General features: G+C 52.3%; 7 protein-coding genes across 7 annotated transcripts; 4 read left to right on the plus strand and 3 right to left on the minus strand.

Moving 5' to 3' along the window:
- Positions 1-751: 751 nt before the first annotated feature.
- SEPMUDRAFT_117882 (uncharacterized protein) lies at positions 752-1,723 on the plus strand (the record flags this gene model as incomplete). Its single annotated transcript, XM_016901378.1, has 1 exon — positions 752-1,723. One exon carries the CDS (start codon positions 752-754, stop codon positions 1,721-1,723), a length of 972 nt encoding a protein of 323 aa, XP_016760047.1.
- Positions 1,724-2,111: 388 nt separating this feature from the next.
- On the minus strand, positions 2,112-3,914 carry SEPMUDRAFT_117883 (uncharacterized protein; the record flags this gene model as incomplete). Its single annotated transcript, XM_016901379.1, has 2 exons — positions 2,112-3,195; positions 3,706-3,914. The coding sequence occupies 2 exons, from the start codon at positions 3,912-3,914 to the stop codon at positions 2,112-2,114; spliced, it is 1,293 nt and encodes a 430-aa protein (XP_016760048.1).
- A 993-nt stretch (positions 3,915-4,907) lies between these two features.
- On the plus strand, positions 4,908-8,956 carry SEPMUDRAFT_149760 (60s ribosomal protein L2). Its single transcript, XM_016905755.1, has 4 exons — positions 4,908-5,054; positions 5,127-5,221; positions 5,293-8,464; positions 8,666-8,956. The coding sequence occupies exons 1-3, from the start codon at positions 4,945-4,947 to the stop codon at positions 6,201-6,203; spliced, it is 1,116 nt and encodes a 371-aa protein (XP_016760049.1). The 5' UTR covers positions 4,908-4,944; the 3' UTR covers positions 6,204-8,464; positions 8,666-8,956.
- SEPMUDRAFT_142137 (uncharacterized protein) lies at positions 6,887-8,317 on the minus strand (the record flags this gene model as incomplete). The annotated part of the gene is made up of 2 exons (XM_016902986.1): positions 6,887-6,929; positions 7,038-8,317. 2 exons carry the CDS (start codon positions 8,315-8,317, stop codon positions 6,887-6,889), a joined length of 1,323 nt encoding a protein of 440 aa, XP_016760050.1.
- A 2,254-nt stretch (positions 8,957-11,210) lies between the features above and the next one.
- SEPMUDRAFT_149762 (serine/threonine-protein phosphatase 2B catalytic subunit A1) lies at positions 11,211-14,308 on the plus strand. Its single transcript, XM_016905756.1, has 3 exons — positions 11,211-12,185; positions 12,298-13,807; positions 13,962-14,308. The coding sequence occupies exons 1-3, from the start codon at positions 12,041-12,043 to the stop codon at positions 13,990-13,992; spliced, it is 1,686 nt and encodes a 561-aa protein (XP_016760051.1). The 5' UTR covers positions 11,211-12,040; the 3' UTR covers positions 13,993-14,308.
- Positions 14,309-14,881: 573 nt separating this feature from the next.
- SEPMUDRAFT_149763 (DNase I-like protein) lies at positions 14,882-19,038 on the minus strand. The gene is made up of 2 exons (XM_016905757.1): positions 15,177-19,038; positions 14,882-15,120 (listed from the first exon to the last, which is right to left on the minus strand). The coding sequence occupies exons 1-2, from the start codon at positions 18,923-18,925 to the stop codon at positions 15,051-15,053; spliced, it is 3,819 nt and encodes a 1,272-aa protein (XP_016760052.1). The 5' UTR covers positions 18,926-19,038; the 3' UTR covers positions 14,882-15,050.
- Positions 19,039-19,662: 624 nt separating this feature from the next.
- Positions 19,663-20,089, plus strand: SEPMUDRAFT_142140 (uncharacterized protein; the record flags this gene model as incomplete). Its single annotated transcript, XM_016902987.1, has 2 exons — positions 19,663-19,667; positions 19,726-20,089. 2 exons carry the CDS (start codon positions 19,663-19,665, stop codon positions 20,087-20,089), a joined length of 369 nt encoding a protein of 122 aa, XP_016760053.1.
- Between the last annotated feature and the right edge of the window lie 168 nt (positions 20,090-20,257).

Consider the following 20,257-nt stretch of genomic DNA (forward strand, 5'->3'; position numbering starts at 1 on the left):
GTTCCAACAGTGGACTCTGGGATCAAAGATACCCTAGTAATACCTCCTAGAGGTGACATGGAGGAGGCAGATAAGGTGAGAAGGGTTGCAAGTTGGAATCAGATAGACGAGAGGACCGGGACCCCACCCTCGGCTGACTGAAGAGAGTGGTCCATTTGAGACCCTGCACTTTAGTGGTATTCGAAAAATTCGATTCCTACAGGCTATTTGAAACTTCACGTACTCCTTGGCCACTCCACGGAATGGTGAAGCTATAACGAAAATACCCGCATACGACCACCCAGAAGACATGGATAAAATGCGAAACAAACGACGTCGCTCCTGAACATGCATGCGTTACATAAGCGATATTTGCCTTGCTTCAGCATCGATGTTATTGTTGGTTCTACTCAGACCTCTCCAACCTTCATGTCATTCCAGTCCGAGCTCAAAATTGGTCTACAGCACTGCGGGCGACAGAGTTGTGGCGCTGAGCAGTACATTCGCCTGTTTACCTGGCTCAACTCCGCAACCTCACAGACAAGCAGTGGTATGTCACCCGGGCCGCGCTATACCACTAAGCTTGTTTGCACGTAAACCAATGGCTCTGCAGAAGACGGTAACTCCTAAGTCACATATGTCTTCGCTATGTAGAGCGGCGGTGGTACCACAGTGCCGAAGCAACCGCCATGACTGCTATAGAGATGATCATAATGTAGGAATCAGCAGTTAACATGCGTTCCACAATAATCTCTTACACAGTTCCGCTGCCATGGCTACCAGCCTACGCAGATCAAGAACCAGGAAACGAAATCACAGCTCTCAGCGATATACGAACCACCCTCTGCAAGGCGAAACATATGTCAAGATCCAATACGACAGACACGTCGCTTCCGAAGCATGGGTTCTGCTCCCCGACCGCACGATTGAACATCTCATCTGCTATCCACGTGGTCGATCGGCTCGACTAGCAAGGAGAATCACTCCGACCCATGAGAATCTCTCTTCGCCCTTCTCCAATCTTGGTCTGGTCACTGATAATGGTGATGGAGGAAAGATACGTGATGAGGAGAAGAGTCCCGTAGATACGATCGTCCGAGATACAAGTAGCAGTAGCAGCAATAGTCATCTCATCTCCACCGACGAGAAGAAGCAACACACCACAACCATCTCCGAAACAACACCAACCCCAAAACCAAAAACCACATCCACCCCCATACCCACCACTACAATCCCCCACCCCCTCCTCGACCGCGTCAAATCCGCCCTCATCCAAATCGACACTGAGTCGACCCTTCTCCCCAACAACACCAACACCAACACCACCAACACCAAGAAAAAGAAAAACACAATCATCTCCCCCGGCATCCTTCCCCGAGCAGAATACATTTCAGGCGACGGACGCAGTTGGATCGGCACATACGATTTACCCACGGGAGATTTTGTGCGAAGGACTTCGACGTCATTGGACGCGTGCGAAGAGAATCTTCATCATCATCATAATGATGTGCCGCGGACATATTCTTCCTCCTCGGTGGGCGAATTGACGGTTGTGCAGTGTCCGTTGGATGGGCAGGGGAGGGCGATGGTGAGGTTTCAGTATGTGACGTATGAGGATGATGGGGATGATGGTGGTGGTGGTGATGGTGATGGACAGAATGGAGGAGGGGGAGGTGCTGGCAAGGGAAAGATGGCGGTGGCGGGGTTTTGGGAGAGAGTTTTGAGGCGGGTGGTTTGTAGGTGAGTGAGTACATAGGTGAGTAGGTGAAGATGTTGGAGAAGGAGAAGGAGAGAAGTTGTTTCTCTAGCGAGATATAATTATTACCAGGTACTATCTTGATGGAAGTATAACTAAAGGTACACCATCTACAAAACTGGTAAACACCATCAGGCAGTCGGATTATATAAAAAATCAGTACAGCATGGATTGGAAAAAAAGAGAACCCGATCCTCCGCCCAGTCATACAATAGGTCTTGACAGATACATGTAAGCGTCACTCAATGAATCCCTTCTGTGCCTTCCTCTTGACAACTTCCGAGTAAGACTCCAGTTGCCACGCCGCATACATCTACTTAGCGAACAGCAGCATATTGATGGAAAAAGCAACCTCAGCCAAAACTCTTCCCCAGCTTTACAATTCCATAGCGTCATCGTCCATGTCACCACTACCCTGATGGTGCTGAACATTTCCTGGGGCTGCCGTCTCCTCGTCGGTCCACCACTCAGCATCCAGACTGCTATCATACTCTTCGCCAGCGGGTTCAAGAGGAACGCCCCCCATGCCGCTGTCGGGCTCAGAGTCGGAGAAGTCATGAATCATAATACCTGTATCCGCGAGCACCGCCTGTTGTAAACGAACGTAGTTGTCGCGGTCGACGGTTATATGACGCAGTTCGTCACTAACATCCAAAATGACCTGTCGAACCTCATCTCGCCTGTTCAATTCTTGATTACGTCGTCGTCTGAGATCATCGTACTGTGTATTGATAGCAGCCTCATCGGGAGCACCGGGATAGGCTGGGGCTTCCAGATTTCGGAGCTCGTCGAGAATCGAGTTGTATGCGTCCCTAATCCCGAACCATGCTTCAACCGCAATTGAGACACGTTGGTGAGCATGGTCAATACGTCCATCACCATCCCTGTCCGAATCATCCTCCTCTTGCTCATCATTATCCTCCACTGAGGAATCGTCGAAATCGTTTAACTGGACTCCTGTAAGTTGAAATACTTGTTGAGTTACCGTGTTGTACCGATCCCGACCATAAGGCAAGCGACGTAGTTCGTCGCCTGCGCGCAATATGGTTTGTCTCGCGGCGGCCAGCCGAGCCACAGCGTCGTGACGTACCCGCGCAAGTGCAGCGATATGTGGGGGTACTGATGGAAGGCTCTCATTTGTGCCGTATGTGCGAGCTGTAGCCCCTATCCAGTCGTTATGGGCTGTACGCTGTGCTTGCAAGAGTGCGTCGAATCCATCCGCGGTGGCACCAATAAGCTGAAGTGCGGCGACTATTCGTTCGCTCTCGTCATCTGTCATGAAAGCTTCGTCCGCCTCACGTTCGAAGTCGTCATCCTCATCATCTGCATCGTCCTCATCCCCTTCTTCAATAACTTCGTCATACTGAGGAGCACCTGTGCCAGACGCAGGAAAACGCGGGCATCGCTCGGCCCAGTGAAGATCATCTGCTTCTGCGACTTGCTGGCCGCAATGGTGACAGCTAGAATTCACGCGTCGAATGTAAGCAAGTATCTCCAATGTTTGCATTGTCTGACCGAGGCTCGATTCCCTGTATGCAAGCCTGCCGCCCTGTCTCGTAACAAGCCAGGATGAGAGGTCGCCACCCGGGCATAACTTCGTGTTGGGGTTTACTTACTATCGCATCTTGCACACTAAACAGCGCATTTCATTGCACCCATCAATGCGGCTTACTTCAGCTCGACACGTACGGTTGGGACATTGCTGCCAAGTAGTCCCTTTCTCCTCTGTGGGCAGTACAGACTCGGTGGTACAGTCGTGGCTCCTGGCGTCTTCGTACGGCTTTTTACATATACAAGTCTCTGCCTCGCAGGCTGGACAGCGCACAGGAAGCGGCGCTCGAGTACCGAAGTCGGTTGAGTTGCCAAGGAATCGTTCGCAGCCTCTTCCTCCTGGTCTTGGACAGCAATAAAGTCGATAGTAAAGCGGAGTGTTATACTCCCTTTCCCTGGCCTCAAAAGCCGCAACGAACTCTGGTTCGAAGATCTCCCTGTAGTCCCTCAAGTGCACTATCGCACCGCCCATTCTGAGTGGATATTGTCCTTCATCGGTCAGCGCTGTTTCGAACCACGCGCGCAGACAATCGTGGCAAATCTTGCGTCCGTTAACATCGCAGAGATCGCCATATGCGTAGGTATCTGTGCAAATAATACACGTATCGTGACTCGGCGTGTTGCCCATGGCGACTGATCAGAGCGGAGTGTGGTGAGGACTGGGCAATTCAAGTCTACGCCGGGGAGAGTGGTTCACTTGAAGAACATACATTCAAGCCGTTTCCGGCGATGTTGATCTTTGTCGTTTTGTAAAGAATACCAGACGATGGAGCCCCGACGGAAGAAAGACAAAGGGTTCCAAAGCAGCACATCATGAGGTCGAAGTCTAGTGTCTCCTCCAGTAGCAACCTACAAGATGACCTGAACTTTTGGGATCTACGGGCAGGAATCACAGGCAGACTCTCAGACCGACAGGTTCACTAGAAGTCTGTAAGCACTGAACCTATGCCGCATAACGTAAACTCCTTCATGAATACTTCCCCAGTCCTAGTGACAAAGCCCTGCTCGAACCCAATGCGGCGACAAAGAAGGCGTCGCATCTGAAGCGGGCATGGACCCTCACGAGGCGACAAAAAACCCAAGATGCGCGGGAACAAGTCGAAGACACAATGAACAGAAGGGTATAAGCCCTCTAGGTGAATTGCCAACAAATGATGTCCCGAGGTCTGCTAACGGATGGACTTGAAGGACTGGAATAGAAGGAGGCCTGTGAATTTGCCACTCCATTAGTTTTTGTGATAAGCTCACTTCAGTACAAACTCCGCTTGTAGCGAGCGGCGAGAAGGCGGAGACACATCGCCTTCGAGCAGATAGAGAGATCTGTCAAAGGCACTTCCGATGCCTCGAAACAGATGGCCGCCGGAGTAGGCATTGGTGTATATAATATGCTGATCAGTCGCCTTGCAGCTGTGATGCGATGAGAGCCCCAGATCCATCAGTAAATGTTCATGGGAATTGGGACTCTTCAGTTGTCGTGTTGTCGAAAGAGGAGGTGAAGTGAAAGGGGAGTGAGGGTCGTGGTAGAACGAGATCGGCGCTTCCAGTTGCCGACGCCAAGCCCGCGAATTTCAATGTGGCTCGTCGAACTTCTGGCTTTGGAACTTCTGCTCTGGTCGACGAGGTCTTCTATCACGTACTAACCACACAGCACCTTCGCAATGGCCTCCCGACCGACCGTGACCATCATTGGCGCCGACGGTGCTCCTTCTCAGGACACCCACCCTCTCCCAAATGTCTTCAAGGCCCCCATCCGCCCGGACATTGTCCAGTACGCCTCCACCGCCGAGAACTTTGCGATATGTGCACAACGAGGAGGGAGGGAATACTAATGGAAGCGCAGGACCGTCCACACCGGTATGGCCAAGAACAAGCGCCAGCCATACGCCGTGAGCGAGAAGGCTGGTCACCAGACCAGTGCTGAGTCCTGGGGTACCGGTATGTGGGAACAGGGCAAAAAGAGGAAACGGGGAAGACGATGTGGAGCATACACTGATGGACATGTATAGGACGTGCTGTTGCCCGTATCCCTCGTGTTAGCGGTGGTGGTACTCACCGTGCCGGTCAGGCTGCCTTCGGTAACATGTGCCGTTCTGGACGCATGTTCGCACCCACCAAGGTCTGGCGCAAGTGGCACCAGAAGATCAACCTTGGCCAGAAGCGTTTCGCTACTGCATCTGCCATTGCTGCCTCTTCCAGCGCTGCTCTCCTCCTCGCTCGCGGTCACCGCATTAACGAGGTCCCAGAGGTCCCACTTGTCGTCTCCTCGACTGCCTTCTCCAACGCCGGCATCAAGAAGACCTCCGCTGCCGTCGCACTCCTCAAGTCCGTCGGTGCTGGTCCAGACCTCGAGCATGTCAGCAAATCCCGCAAGCTTCGCGCTGGTAAGGGAAAGCTGAGAAACCGCCGCCACCAGCAGCGTCGCGGACCTCTCGTCATCTATGAGCCAGAGAAGGATGGCAAGGAGCTCGTGAACGCTTTCCGAAACATCCCAGGTGTCGAGACATGCACAGTCTACTCTCTCAACCTCCTCCAGCTTGCACCAGGTGGTCACCTTGGACGATTTGTCATCTGGACCTCGTCCGCCTTCGCTGCCCTTGACAGCGTTTACGGCAGCACCACCGAGCCATCCGCCCTCAAGCGCGACTTTCTGCTCCCACAGAACTTGGTCGCTCAGTCAGATATCGCCAAGCTCATCAACAGCAGCGAAATCCAGAGCGTGCTTCGCCCAGTCAAGGGCGGTGCCATCACCAAGCGCACTGTCGTGCAGAAGAAGAACCCGCTCAAGAACAAGCAGGTTCTGCTCCGCCTCAACCCATACGCCAAGGCATACTCAGCAGAGGGTCTGGGTCATGTCAAGAGCACCGAGAAGCCAATTGCCAAAGACTCCACGTACAATGCTACGCTTCACGAGAACTAAGCGGGTGCTTTTGTTGTTGTAATGAGGTTTCATGGGAGCGGGTCATTGTAGCCGGACAGGACAAGCTGCATGGCGTTCAATGTAGCGCCAATCGAGACTCTTTTCAGATCTGTCACTTTCATCGACCCATTTCTCAATGTTCATGACTTGTGCAGCCCCCGCGGCAGTAAAAATGCTATTTCCAAGACTTGCTGACTCGCTCGTTGATTCATGAACCATGGGTAAGGTAGAGTAAGTGCTACCACAGCTCCATATCCACGCAAACTGGTCCATCCTTTGAGAGTAGCAAGTTCCTCGCATACATGTATCCAGGTGGTGGTCGAACGAAGTTGTATTGAATTTAACAGAAACATGCACGTCGAACCGATCAAAGATATGTAGAGCTCATCATGGCACAAGAAGAAATGTGGAGAGAAGAAAAGAACACGAAAGCGCAATTCCGCATACTTTGCAGCGATGAAAATACTCTAATCTTCTGTTCATAAAAACGACTGTGCCTCTGGGTCTTTTATCCCCCTTTCCATCTCAACAAGTGTCTGTCTTGTTTGTCTGTGCAAGCCAAAAACAAAAAAACAAATTTGGCCACTGGTATAAACCTTCCATCATCAAAGTCATCAAAAAAAGGACGCCGTTAAAAAAACGTTTTCTTGGTTCCGTTATGCCGCCACCTTCACCGAAGGTGATCACAAATGCAAGCGCTGGTTTATGCATCGCGATGAAAACCTGCTAGCAAATCATGGATCGGAAAAGATCTCAGAGAGAGAGGGAGAGAGCGTAACGCGACAAAAAAAGAACAACGGCTAGCGCTTGTGTCCGTGGATTTGGATGTGTTGCCGGAGATGTCTCCCCATGTTGCTACGCTTGGAGATAACGCCCGCTGAGCAACTCATGCCATCGGACAGTTGCATGGGAACTGCGAATCCGTTGTCACAAATTCCAAATTTGCCGCCATCCATGCAGATGATCTCGTCTTGGGTGGTGCAGGCGATGGACTTTGATGAAGAAGAGGTTTTATTGCCCGTTGCAGCTTTGTTGGAAGAACCGGATTCATCAGAGGTTTCGGGTGGACCACTCGCGGCAGGTGAAGCGTATCCACTCGGCGCCGGTCCGTCCGCTGTGATGGTTCTCATGGCAGTCTGAGTGACGACCTCGTATGCAGTAGCCACTCCACCACCTGCTGGTCCGCCTTCGGCACTGCTTGCACCGCCATAGCCTGTGGGGGCTGGTGCTTGTGCTGCAGCAGAAGAAGTGCCGTAAGAAGGCGCGGTAGGAGCAGTATCAGGAGCCGAGCCCTGTGCAGGAGCCGATGCTCCTGAACCTGAACCATAACCAGTTGGCGCAGCAGGGGAGCTTGCAGGAGTGCTGTAGGCAACAGGTGCAGAGGGGGCAGCACCGCTAGAGCCAGATCCTGCGCCTCCAGTAGCAACAGCACAAGTCCCAATGGTAGAGCTTCCGAGGGCAGTCTTCATAACGGTCTCGACATTGCGGCCACATTGCGGGAAGACAAAGTCCTCGTTCTCACACGTAGTGCAACCATTGCCAATGTTGGCCACGAACATGTCCGGCAGTGTGTCGAGCACATCGTTGTTGTCCGCGCCACCAGTGACTGTGATTGGGGCACAGTTCATGTACATCTCTCTGTTGCCAATCTTGTTGAACCATGTCCATGCCATTGTGTACTCGCCGTTAGGCATACCCTTAGGCATAGTGTACTCAAATGTTGGATTCCCGGCGTAGTCGGGAGAGCCATTGGCATTGCCCGCGTCCGAGTTGGGACATCCGCCGAGGATGGAGTGGATGACTTTCCACTGGCTGTTCTTGGTGGGTTCCTTGTCGAGTGTGACAGAGAGCTGACATGAGCCACCACCGTGGGTGGCACCGCCCTTGAATGAAAGCTTTTGGGGTACGCCAACCGGAATCTGGTTCATTGTGCCGATATCGTAGACTCCAGATCGTTGTTTGCATGGGAAGTCAGACCCATCGGGTTCGAGAGGACTGTTCGTAAGGCTATCTGCGCCATAAGGGACAGGGCTGGTGATGACCATATGCGCGTTAACGGAAGACACAAGCAGACTGCAAGCTGCAGCTGCGGTCAGAAATGATTTCGCGAACATTCTTGCGGAACTTTCGTAGTGAGTGTGGATGCAAGGTATCGAGATTCTTTGAAATGCTGTTTGATATCGCTAGACCGGCTAGACGATCTAATAGATGTCTTCTTATTCTTCTTCTTCTCAGATTCGGTGACGACAAGGCAAGTGTCTATAATATGACGAGAACATCAGTACGGACTTTCGTTTTGACTGGTCTCGACTGCATCGAGTGTTAAGGAGATAGCCCTCTCCGATGCTCGAGCTCGAGACATGATGTAAATCAAGGGCACTTCGAGACTGGGCGCGAGCCGTATCGAGACGAAGCAGTTCGATGGAAGAAGAAGAATAATCCAAAGGGGAACGAGCTCACCTGGTGTGTCTCAGTCGATGGAATCCTGCGACAAGGATCTCGGGCAGAAGTCGGAGTGGAAGTGATCAAATCAGCAAAAGAGAGTCTAGCTCAAGTCTCGCAGAGACGGATAGGTCGTCAAAGAGTGTGATTGCACGATGCTCCAGGCAAAGGCTGTAGGAAATGATGCTCAACAAGAATGCACAACGACTCTGGGAAAATGCGTTTGTATTTGAGCAATTGCAAAGAGACAAACAGTAGGGAGCATGAATCTTTATGACTTACTGCTTGGCGCGATCTGCACATCTCTAAACAGCCCCTGTCACATCGTTGATATGGATGATGCCTATGCACGATGACCCTCCTTACTCCTTACGCGCCGGTCCCGCTATAGGAGCCCCATGAGAAGCGGGACTGCTCGAGTGTGGCAGCAGGAAAGCTCATGCGAGGTGTGGGAATGGTCAGGTACTTTCTTGGTGCTGCGCGGCTAGCATCCGCAACGAGTTTGGCATACTCAGCCACGACGATCTAGTGGGAAGCAGATGCGCGCGATCATCTGGAGGCGGACCTCTGGCTGAGCTCTTCTCCGCCAATACTTCGACAAGGGAACTTGCAGACTGTGCCGGCTTGTTGGCAGTCTTCCGTCTCCGCGCTGGTGGCGGTGACGCTTTTGTCTCAAGGGCCCGAGCGAGACGATTGAAGAGGGACGCTGAGTGCAACGTTGCAGAGGAGACATCGGAGCGTGCCTATCAATCGGGTTTTATTCTGAAAATGGAGTTAGAGGTGAAGTCAAGATGTCCAATCATGACAGAAAAGTCGTGTCGTGAGGTTGGGAAAGGGGAGCCCACGGCAGTTAGCGTGATGTGCCGCAGACGCTGCTGTCCAATCGTGGTGTGTTTGATGTTTCACATCTAACGTTCTCACATCTTTCTCCACCTTCCAAGGCGCTTGACTGATGCTGCACAGAAACGAAACGAAGGCAGGCAAATCATTACTACACTGCGAACGGTGGAGCAAGCAAGGCAGCAAGCATACAGAGACTTGTTCGGAAATGGTTACATCCAACATCTGCTTCAATAATTCTACGCGACGCGGCGCAGACCACCAGCTGCTTCACGCTCGATATTCTATGTACTCCTTCCCACGAATTGATCAACAATCTTTGCCTCCGTGCAATATATCTTGAAACCAGTGTACAAAGTACCGCACCCCACAACTCTCGCAGTGCATGTGGTCTCCTACTCCTCCCCGTTCTTGAAATAGATCCTCACGACGCCGCATATGTTTTGTCTTTGAACAACGGCGCGCTACAGCGGGATGAGCTTCTCCGACCTCACAGCGATCGGCCAGGCTGGTCTATTGCAAGCATTGTGTGGTATTGCAGAGCAGCTTCGACATTCTGGGCTCAACGCAAGACGGAGGCATTCGACTCATTCCGCAGACATTGTCCTGTGTGCTCATGCGGCAGAACCAAGTTCCAAGGAATCGAAGACGTGGAACCCCGTGGTATCCGATCGCGTGGCACTGACGCTCGCCACCCCGAATGACTGGCTGATGATTGCCGTTCTGAATCATACTAGTCGTATAGAATGTCTCTTGCTGATAGACTCATGTCCAGCCGAATTCGAACGTCTTCTTGAGCTGATACTTGGGCTCATACTTCTCAGTCGCTGTCGGACAGATTTCCAGATGGTAGTCTTTTCCTGCGCTTGCCGAGAGGTTTTACTTGATGTGGGGATAAGAGGCAAGGAATGCTCGAACGCCTCGCCAGAACCATAGTCAGGTATAGAGAGTACGTAGCTCTCCTCGAGGAAGCATTGATGTGCGTCCAGTAAGCTTGAAGTCATTGCTTTTCGTCCTGTAAAATAAGCCTTGTTGCTAGAGGTATGCTGATTGCCCGGAATTCGAAATCTGAGTGTAAAGCTGGAGTAGCGAGTTGAATTTGGGCTTGACGCTCATACTTATCTTTCCCCTCAACGCGTCTCCCAATTGTGGTTGTGCTATATTGGGCTTTGCCCATGGGGATCCCAAGGATGTGTATGGAAGCGTTTCAAAAACTTCATGCAATGGCTCTGCACATATGCCAGCATACACATAATGCGAGACGCCGCGAGTACGGTCAACCTGTGGTAGGACAAAGATACATGTGTCATCTGTTTCAGGTCCTTGTATAGCGACGCGGGTGCACACTGGCGCGGAATGGTCGGCGCTTACGTGTCGCTTGCCAAGAATAATAGCGAACAAAAGACGAGTATGTGATAGGAGGGAAGTTGATAGCCAATATGCGTTGTACCGTCTGCACTCTTTGAATGCTATATGTACTTGCTCGTATAGAATAAGATCATGGGTTTTCTGCTTGCTGAGCACTTTGCTCAGCCGCACAGTGTGGTCAGCATGAACATGCAGAGCCCTCATGGGCTGTGATTGTAAGCCGCTCTCACATCCAGCAGGCCCATGAAACTGGCTGTTGTGTTCTCCAAAGTTGCGCGCAGTGCACGAGGCGCACATAGAGCTAGAATGACACTGTCCACCGTGACTGCGATCTCGTAATGTGGGCGCGCGATACGGGTCCTTTGAATGTAATGTCTTGTTCTACCTGTGGTTCAGCATCTCTTTGCCGTCCTCATGTGGGCTCTTCTCCTCATCTCAACGTCGGGAGGCCACGTCGTTCCTTCTCGTTATGTTCTTCTCTTAATATATAGAAATTCGATCGCCTTCACGTCGAGATGCGTCGCAGGCGCGACTCGCAGTGGTGTAGGCGGTTCAAGGTTGGGAAAGGGCTTCGTGAGCTGGTGATCCTGGGGGTATACGACATGTCTCATTGACGATGTAGCTGGTCTGTTCGCCCGACCGTCGCCTCATGAACCTGTGATCAATATCATTGTCTTCGTGCCGCTAGCCATCGCCGTCGTGGGAAGGTACGGTTGCTGCCGCCGCCGCCGCCGCCGCCGCTGCTGCTGCTGCTGGCATCGTCCATCACGATCGCCTTGGAATTCCCTTCGATGAGCCCAAAACTGCAATAGCCGGGTGGAAACCGTGTACACGCAGGCTATTTTGCCATATTCTGCTCCTCGATTGTTACATCCTCAAGTGGATTGCTCTGGTGGACTGAGAGGGGCAGTAAGGTAGTCAGCTGCTTCAGCCGCACGTCCTTGACCCCCTATTCTCGAACACGGACGGCAGATTTCTGAGCCGCCAGCTCCTCACCGGTGCCACCCCGCCTAAGAAGAAACAGTCGCGTGGGCACAGCGCTTTAGCCACGAGCTATCCGAATCAACCAGTCGACTCGCACAAAGCAACGTCACCAAAAATCACCACACGATCGCCTCTTTGAATCCGGCCACGAGCACAACAGCATAGTCTACAGGAACGAGGTCGGCATACAGCAGCTGCCCAGCATGGATGGGCAAGATGAACAGTGGGCAGACAATGCAGCCCGAGCGGTGCAGAATAAGGCGAACAAACAGATTCCAGAGATCGACTTCACACTCCATAGTATGGAGGATGGGACGCAAGTCAGCACGCAGGAGCGAGTATGCAAAGGTATCGCCTTCCATGGGCCAGTCTCAGGCGCAATCGTTCTTGATGCGCCATAGACTGAGCCGCCACATTCCCACCGCCAGGAAGAGCTGAATGCTAACTGAGGTGAACCCAGATGTGCAGGCGCCAGCCTTCAACGTTCCCACCGAGGATCAGATTCTCTCGCCGCAAGATCCTACGAAACCCAACCTGCAGTTCTTGAAGCAACACTTGTACCGGGAAGGTCGCCTGACAGAAGAGCAAGCGTTATGGATCATCAATGGCGGCGCGCAAGTGCTTCGCGCAGAGCCCAACCTGCTGGAGATGGATGCACCCATAACCGTATGCGGCGATATTCATGGACAGTATTTCGATCTCATGAAACTCTTCGAAGTTGGGGGTGATCCAGCAGAGACTAGGTATCTGTTTTTGGGTGACTACGTCGATCGTGGCTACTTCTCGATCGAGTGTGTGCTATATCTGTGGGCGCTGAAGATGTGGTATCCTAATACGCTCTGGCTTCTGCGCGGGAACCACGAGTGCAGGCATTTGACCGACTACTTCACATTCAAGCTGGAATGCAAGCACAAATACAGCGAGAAGGTGTACGAAGCATGCATGGAGGCTTTCTGCTGCCTTCCATTGGCAGCTGTCATGAATAAGCAATTCCTATGCATCCATGGAGGTTTGTCCCCAGAACTGCACACACTTGACGATCTCAAGTCACTAGACCGGTTCAGAGAGCCACCCACACACGGACTGATGTGTGACATCCTCTGGGCTGATCCGTTGGAGGAATTCGGCCAGGAGAAGACTCAGGAGTTCTTCGTACACAACCACGTGCGAGGGTGCTCATACTTCTTCAGCTATCCTGCGGCATGTGCGTTTCTGGAGAAGAACAATCTGCTGTCGATCATTCGAGCCCACGAGGCGCAGGATGCTGGGTATCGCATGTACCGGAAGACGAGAACAACCGGGTTCCCTTCTGTAATGACAATCTTCTCTGCCCCAAACTATCTGGATGTGTACAACAACAAGGCTGCTGTGCTCAAGTACGAAAACAACGTCATGAACATCAGACAATTCAACTGCACGCCACATCCATACTGGTTGCCCAACTTCATGGATGTCTTCACATGGTCTTTACCATTCGTGGGGGAAAAGATCACAGACATGCTGATTGCAATTCTCAACACTTGCAGCAAAGAAGAGCTCGAGGATGAGACGCCACTCTCATCGGGACCCTCATCTCCGCCTCTCATTGGTACTTCATCTACAGCCGGCATGGATCCCGATAGTGTTGAGTATAAGCGAAAGGCCATCAAGAACAAGATCCTGGCGATCGGCAGACTTTCCCGCGTGTTCCAAGTGCTACGCGAAGAGTCTGAGCGCGTCACCGAACTCAAGACAGCATCTGGAGGACGTTTACCAGCGGGTACACTCATGCTCGGGTCTGAGGGGATCAAGGCTGCCATTACCAACTTTGAAGACGCCCGCAAAGTGGACCTCCAGAACGAACGTCTACCGCCAAGCCATGAGGAGGTCCGACGAAGCACTGAGCATGCACGCGACGAGGCACTCAAACGTGCTTCCAGAGATGCGGAGAATGACCAGCAACTACAAGGTGTCGCTCGAAGAATATCTATGTCAGTGGATGACCTTTCTTATCTTCCTGCTAACCGCAGGGATACTTCATTGCCAAGTCGTCCACGAGCGAAGACTGGTATATGAGTGCTTGCTCCCCACACATCACAGTGGATCTTACTTGATCAGAGTTGCAAGCTGACCGAGCAACAACAGGTCATCCGGATCGAGGCACAGATCAAAGTGAACAAGGTCGGCCGACAGCGAAGCCTTCACTATTCAGCGATGAGCGTGATCGATATACAAAGTAGCGGCACTTGTGGGCCAAGCGGATACAGCACGCTCGTGCAAGTGCAGCTTGATGCTGCTGTAGCATGGGAGATCTTTAGCATGTTTATAGATGCTATACAGGGAATGCTCGCCTACAAGGAGCGTATTAATGGTTGCCAAGGATGATGGGAGGGGACTTCATCGGGGGAGAAAGTGCGTTGACATATGCTGTATAACGAAGACCGCAGGTGCTCAGTAGTAGCGAGCGACTCATCTCTTGTAAACGGTCTTTGCCGATTCACAGTTCCAGCCTTCTCAATGATCAGCAGACGGATCGCCGCTGCTTGTACCGCACTCAAATACATGTAGTGTGACTGTTTCCCTCGACGCTTTTCATGATCCCCGACCCCAGGCCCCAGCGACCAAACAGTCAGTAGATATCTTTTTCACATGGAACGGCCAAGCAATCTCACCTCACCCATCAGACCGCCCCAAGCCAAGCTACATATGTACCTTAGATAAAGTACTATTCATAGAAACGTTTCTCTCTGTGAGGCGTCGCACTCGCTTTCTTTTCTTTTTTTCTTCAGAGCGTTACCCTCGTCAACCTCATTCCGTTCGATGTCGTATTGCAAACGTCAGCTATTCTGACAATGAGGTTACCTTACTTCCTTCTGTCATCTCAGCCAAGTCCTTTGTGAAGCGCAGGGGGAAAAAGAAAAAAGAAGAGACACAGTCTGCGTCTATTCTCCAAAGGACGTAGCCGTCGTATCGATGACTCCCGGTATAACGACTCAAAACGAGCGACGGGATGTTTCCCATTAGAGAATATGTCACTGTGCAGGAGGGAAATGTTTGAGCTATAGCAATTGGACAACGAAGTGATGGGATGAGGCAAGCAGCGCCTGGCTGCTGCCAAGATGGGCACCACCAGAGGTGCATCTTCGATTCAATGATGACTAGGTGCCTTATGGATACTTCATTCCAATCGACAATTAAAATACCGTGCTGGAATTTTCGCATTCAAGGATTCCCCTATCCTCCCTGCAGCGCAGCCACGGCTTCTTTCGGCGTCAAGCCTAATGTGTTTGTGAGATACTCGAGTCTGTTGGCTGTTAGTCAGCTGAGCTCAAAATCATGTGTGCAATCAAAGGTACTTACTGCGCAGCTCTTGCAATCCTCTGCTGCACACTCTCATACTCTTTCCGACACTTGTCCCACACGATTTCGCGTTTGTCTGGATCAACAGTCTTCACCCGGAGCTGTAATCGTCCACTGACCGGCCGGTGATCCGAAACCCTAATCTGGTCCCATCGTCTATATTCGTCCATCTTGACCCTCCCGAGGCCGCGATAAAGTATCCTATCGCACCAGGCTGGCGCTCTGCGCTTTTCCGACGTATCATACTGATCTGTGTGCACGTTGTACTTGTAAGTGGGAGCGAACTTGATCTGGTTCTCTTGAAACGCTCGCAAGCGGAATCCAGGATTCTTTCTACGACTCAGCAGGAGCTGGTCGCGCTCCAGCAATCTTGCAAGATTACCTTGTTGGACGTGTTTGATCACGCTATCGCGACCCATGGTGTCAATGCGGTAATTGAGGTCACCATTCAGAATACAAATCTCGTGATCCATGACCATGCTTCCATCGCCTCCCGAAGCAAAGACATCGCTGTGCTGCGCGACCTCACCATCATGGAGCGGATAAGATGGCAACGTGTTCGCTTCTAGTATCTCAGCAATATCGTTGTTGCGATGCATCGTTTGGGTCTGCCCGGCAGCCAAATGGCAATTCACCATGCATATACTGCTGTCGTCCAGGACCATGCGCACAATGATTGCGCCTTTGTTGCCGTGATGACCACCCATGCCACGCTTTACTTCCGACGCGTGGATGTTTCGTATGCGAGGCCGTTCGGTGGACTTGACGAATATGCAAGTAAACAGTCCAACCATGCTTGCGGTATGGACAAGCGTATAGCTTGCGCTCGCAGGCATGAAATCATCGAGACTCTTGCCTAGGTAATCTCGCCACGCACGGTATTGAGAAGACATGTGCTGTTGCTCGTCTGGCTCCTTCTTCTTGCTCTTGAAGAACGACTTTGCAGTCACTTTCTTGTCTTCAAGGTCTACCAGTTCTTGGAAGCCGAAGATGAAGATATCCGGCGGTTCCCGGGCTGTAAGATAGTCGCGAAAGAAAGTATTATCCTCTGGAGAATGTTGAAGATGGCCGGGTTTACAAGCTCCGGCGTTCCAGGTGAGTACCGCTGCCGTCAGTTCTCGAAACCTGCAAAATTCGGAGTCGCGCACTTGCATGCGAGCTTCAAGCCAGTCGTCTTGGAGCATCCCATCCCATATGCGCAGGAAATTGTCGAGACCCAGCGTTACAACGTTCAAACGACCGATTTTCCACATCGCAGAAGAGTCGGCAACGATGCTACACATCTGCTTCTCATGCGCCTTCCAGTCTTTTCTAATCATCCATGGCGTCGTTGACGTGTCGTAAACGTACGCCATGCCGGTGCTGTAGCCGGCCCATAGGTATTCGCCAACACCAGCCATGCAGCTGATTCGGTATACACTAACATTCACAACAGCTTGGCACGAGAAGTCGCGTCTGTTGTATATGCTCACTTTGCCATCGGAGTGTCCAAAGTAGATCAGCTCCTGTCTGTGGTTGAGCGTAGCTCCGGCAGTCACATCACCGGTTCCAGGCTGAGATAGTGGTGAGCGTGTCAGTTGATATTCCGTGTCCGATAGTGCGCTGGGCGCAAAAACGCGAATCTCCTTTCCGGTTGCAATCCACAGCTGCTTCCCGCATGCTATCGAGAATGAATGCCCCTTGGGGACTCGCCAGTTGTTGTATTGCGAGTCTAGACTTGGCATTCCCTTGGGATCAGGTTTCCACACCAGTAACTCACCACCATCGTCCAGAGTCCACAGCTCCGATGCATATCGGTACATACGAATCACTTCTCTGCGATTATGAGCGGCAATTTTCGACTTGACCACCTGTTGAGACGGCACATCGATCTCGTGAATGTCACCAGCATTTGTGCCAATCCATATGCGATCGCCTTCATGCTGTACATCGGGAGATGGCTTGAACACAATGGAAGTGACCTTGGTGTTGTCTCGATGTTCCATATGAAGCAATTGCTCGCCAGTGGTGAAATTCCACACTTTGGTGATGTAGCCCGTCGTACAGACGTACTCGCCACAAACGGCGAATAAGCGCGTGTCGTACTCGGTCGGTATATGCCACGGTCGCTGTTTGAATTTTGGAGCCCTTCGGTTGGCGCGAGTCCCATCAGGGTAGTCTGACAAGGCCACACCTTGTTCACTGCTTGCATATGGTATGACCTCTTCTTGATCGTCGTGCGACTTTCCATTCACTGCTGAAAGTGGCGGAGGCGGCTCCCTTCTCCTGTCGAGTGACCTCCGGTTGTCCACTGATCTTCGTGGTGCCGGGATTGCGGGAGGTCGAGTCGGCGTTGCAGTGGCGGGCGAAGATGCAGCACTGCCAAAGCCCTGACTAAGAGCAGATTTTGTATTGATCCTCGTCGTGGGCACAGCAGGTATTCGAGGCGCAGCTTCTGGGCCTGTCCTCGATGCCGCTCGCCGTAGTCCGTCGACAGACCGCCGAGGCGGCAGCATTTGTGTTTTCAATGGGCTTGTCCGCCCGGATCGAGGTTTTGGGGGGCTGACTCGACCTGTTCGGGATTGCAGTTCCGGCCTGGTTGGCAACCTTGGTACGTCTTCGCCCAGATTCTCGGTAGATCTCGCGCCTCTCCCATTCATGCCAGTGTACCGTGCAGGCATTGTAGGGGCTCGTTGCAAGTGTCTCGGTTCATGATCACGTGAGCTAGGCCGGTTTGAGTGTGGGAACCAGTCGTCTGGAAGTGAAGATGGCTCCACGAATGATGCAGTGGAAGTGTTGGATTCAGCTCGTGCACGTCCAGTTAATGAAGCGTCTGAATCGCCGCGGACTCTCTGTACCCACGAAGCATTAGAATCAGCCCTGATGCGATTGACAGCTGAAGTATGCAATCCTCCTCGAGCAGGTTGCTGGCTAGTACTTGCAAGATTCAAACGGGGAGAGCTTGAGCCACTGCTAGGAGGCGTAGTGAAGGGGGACGGAGTCTTGTCTGCAAAGTCGCTACCTGGCTCATGGGGCGACAAATTGCTTGGCTTCTTTGCAAGCACCGGTGGTTTCACGGGAACTTTGGGCTTCGCTGCTCGATTGAAGCTGGGAGGTCCTGGAGTAGAGTCTGACTTTGCATCACTTTTGGGCTTGTTGTCCGGGAGAGGTGGTGGGGCCATGTCCTCTGCACCGGGAGTCTTTGGCGTATCCGCAGCTTGCAAAAAGGCACCCATCCGCGCCTCCAACGCAGGAGTGGTAGTTCTACTGATATTTCTGGCGTGTCCTTTGCCTGCCGAATCTCCGGTCCTGTCCGGAGTCAGAGGGGCCAATAATGGGGCCATGAGAGTGCCGCTGGCTGCAGGCCGCAAGTCCAGCGAGAATGTCTTATGGGGCGATCGAGGCGAATTGACCTTGACAGTAGGTGGAGACGGTTTCGTGGGCGTCAAAGACACCATGGAGGCTGGCCTTACACCAGCTGTGCCTCCTGGAGTGTGAGACCGTTGTGACGTTGGTGAAGGTGCGAGCAGAGATTGTCCACTCGGTGTTGATCGCACGCCCATGTCTACACTCCTCCTCCCTCCATCTGTTGTTCCCAGTCGTGCCGTAGGCGACGTCCCTCGCACGCCTAGTAACGCAGCAGGCTTAGCTCCCACTGGAGTTACTGGAGCCGTATCTGGCTGCTCTTTCGCCATGCTCTCGAACTTAGCCCGGAGAGACGACATGGGCTTGATCGAGGTCGTGTCCGGACCATCCTGCTTGCCGTCCATGTTACCAGCTCAGCCGTTGAGGCCGGAGTAGGAAGGAGAGTATGTGTGGGCGTAAGCGTTGCCGTGGCGCATTCAATGGGCAGCGAAGCTCAATAGGCTGCAGGGTAGAATGATTGGGCCATGTAGTGGCGCGGTCGGGGGTGTTTTTTGTTGTTATCGTTGGTGCTGATATTCATTGCTCGTCAACAATGAATAAGCAGGCAGAAGTTGGCCGTCTCATGGCATCTCGATCGTCGACAAGGTCCAGGTGCGCCCAGTGCAGCACTATCCTGGTCAACACGGCGTCCTTGACTCTTGCGGGGAGGAATGCGGACCGTTCGGGTACGGAGGACGGTCGGAGGTGGTGGTGGTGAGTGAAGATATGGCGATATGAGTTCCTCGACTTCCTCCACTCGTCGGATCGCGTAGATGTTGTTGTGGTGGTGGTGGTGGTGGAGACGAGACTTCCGGATGTGGTATGGTTGGACAAAATCTTTATATTAATATGCGGAGAGCTTGGGAGAGTTTACGCGTTGATCCCTGTTCAAAGCCACCTTCCGTGCTTTCCCTCCGACGGCAGCTACGGCAAGTCGCCAGAAGCCGCGGGACCTTTCTATAACGGTATTGACCACTAATATAACCTCCTGGTCACCGCGCTTGGCGGTTAAAGGTAGGCACTTACAACGTTGTGCCGTCCTTCAGTCTTCAACCACAGAACAAAACTACCTTACTTTCAGTGAGGTACCTATACAGCCAACATGTGGTAAGCTCCTTCGGTTCCATTCATCAAACATTCACGCCTCTTACTCAAAGTCTCCCAGTAAACACATACTCAACGCCCAGGTTTCGATCCGCTCGCCGTGCTGCAAACAATGGTTCGACTGCGCCGAATGCCACGCCGAAACGCAAGACCACACCCTCAAACAAACGATGGAGATGGCTTTCGCCTGCAAAAAGTGCAAAAAGTGCTTCCGCAAAGACATGACCGAATTCGAGGACAGCGACGAGTACTGTCCCCACTGCGACAACCACTTTGTGATTGAGGCCAAAGAGCCCAAGGCGAGATTGGAGGTTGAGGGCGAGGATATCAGAAAAGATGCAAGGATGATCAAGGATGAGAGGATCAAGCCCAAGGAAGACTTGACCATCTGGGACGATGAGCTGGAGGCCGCGAGGCTTGGGTAGGAATCATACGGCACGGTACGGTACGATACAATGCGACACGAATGCTGAGGACCAACATGAGGAGAGGTGACGATAAGGTCATAGAACATGATGACGGATGCGACAATACGAGGCGACATACATGGAGGTGCTGCTGCGATGACAATGAATGGCCGAGGTTGCGCGGCG

This window comes from Sphaerulina musiva, assembly GCF_000320565.1.
Source record: "Sphaerulina musiva SO2202 unplaced genomic scaffold SEPMUscaffold_6, whole genome shotgun sequence".
Lineage (NCBI taxonomy): Eukaryota > Fungi > Ascomycota > Dothideomycetes > Mycosphaerellales > Mycosphaerellaceae > Sphaerulina > Sphaerulina musiva.

Coding starts and splice junctions, on each gene's coding strand:
- SEPMUDRAFT_149763 (XM_016905757.1), bottom strand. CDS start 18,925: ATGGACGGCAAGCAGGATGGTCCGGACACGACCTCGATCAAGCCCATG. Junction 15,121..15,176: donor AGGATTGCAAGAGCTGCGCA/GTAAGTACCTTT, acceptor AACAGCCAACAG/ACTCGAGTATCTCACAAACA.
- SEPMUDRAFT_149760 (XM_016905755.1), top strand. CDS start 4,945: ATGGCCTCCCGACCGACCGTGACCATCATTGGCGCCGACGGTGCTCCT. Junction 5,055..5,126: donor ATCCGCCCGGACATTGTCCA/GTACGCCTCCAC, acceptor ATGGAAGCGCAG/GACCGTCCACACCGGTATGG. Junction 5,222..5,292: donor TGCTGAGTCCTGGGGTACCG/GTATGTGGGAAC, acceptor GGACATGTATAG/GACGTGCTGTTGCCCGTATC.
- SEPMUDRAFT_149762 (XM_016905756.1), top strand. CDS start 12,041: ATGGATGGGCAAGATGAACAGTGGGCAGACAATGCAGCCCGAGCGGTG. Junction 12,186..12,297: donor GCAGGAGCGAGTATGCAAAG/GTATCGCCTTCC, acceptor AGGTGAACCCAG/ATGTGCAGGCGCCAGCCTTC. Junction 13,808..13,961: donor GTCGCTCGAAGAATATCTAT/GTCAGTGGATGA, acceptor GAGCAACAACAG/GTCATCCGGATCGAGGCACA.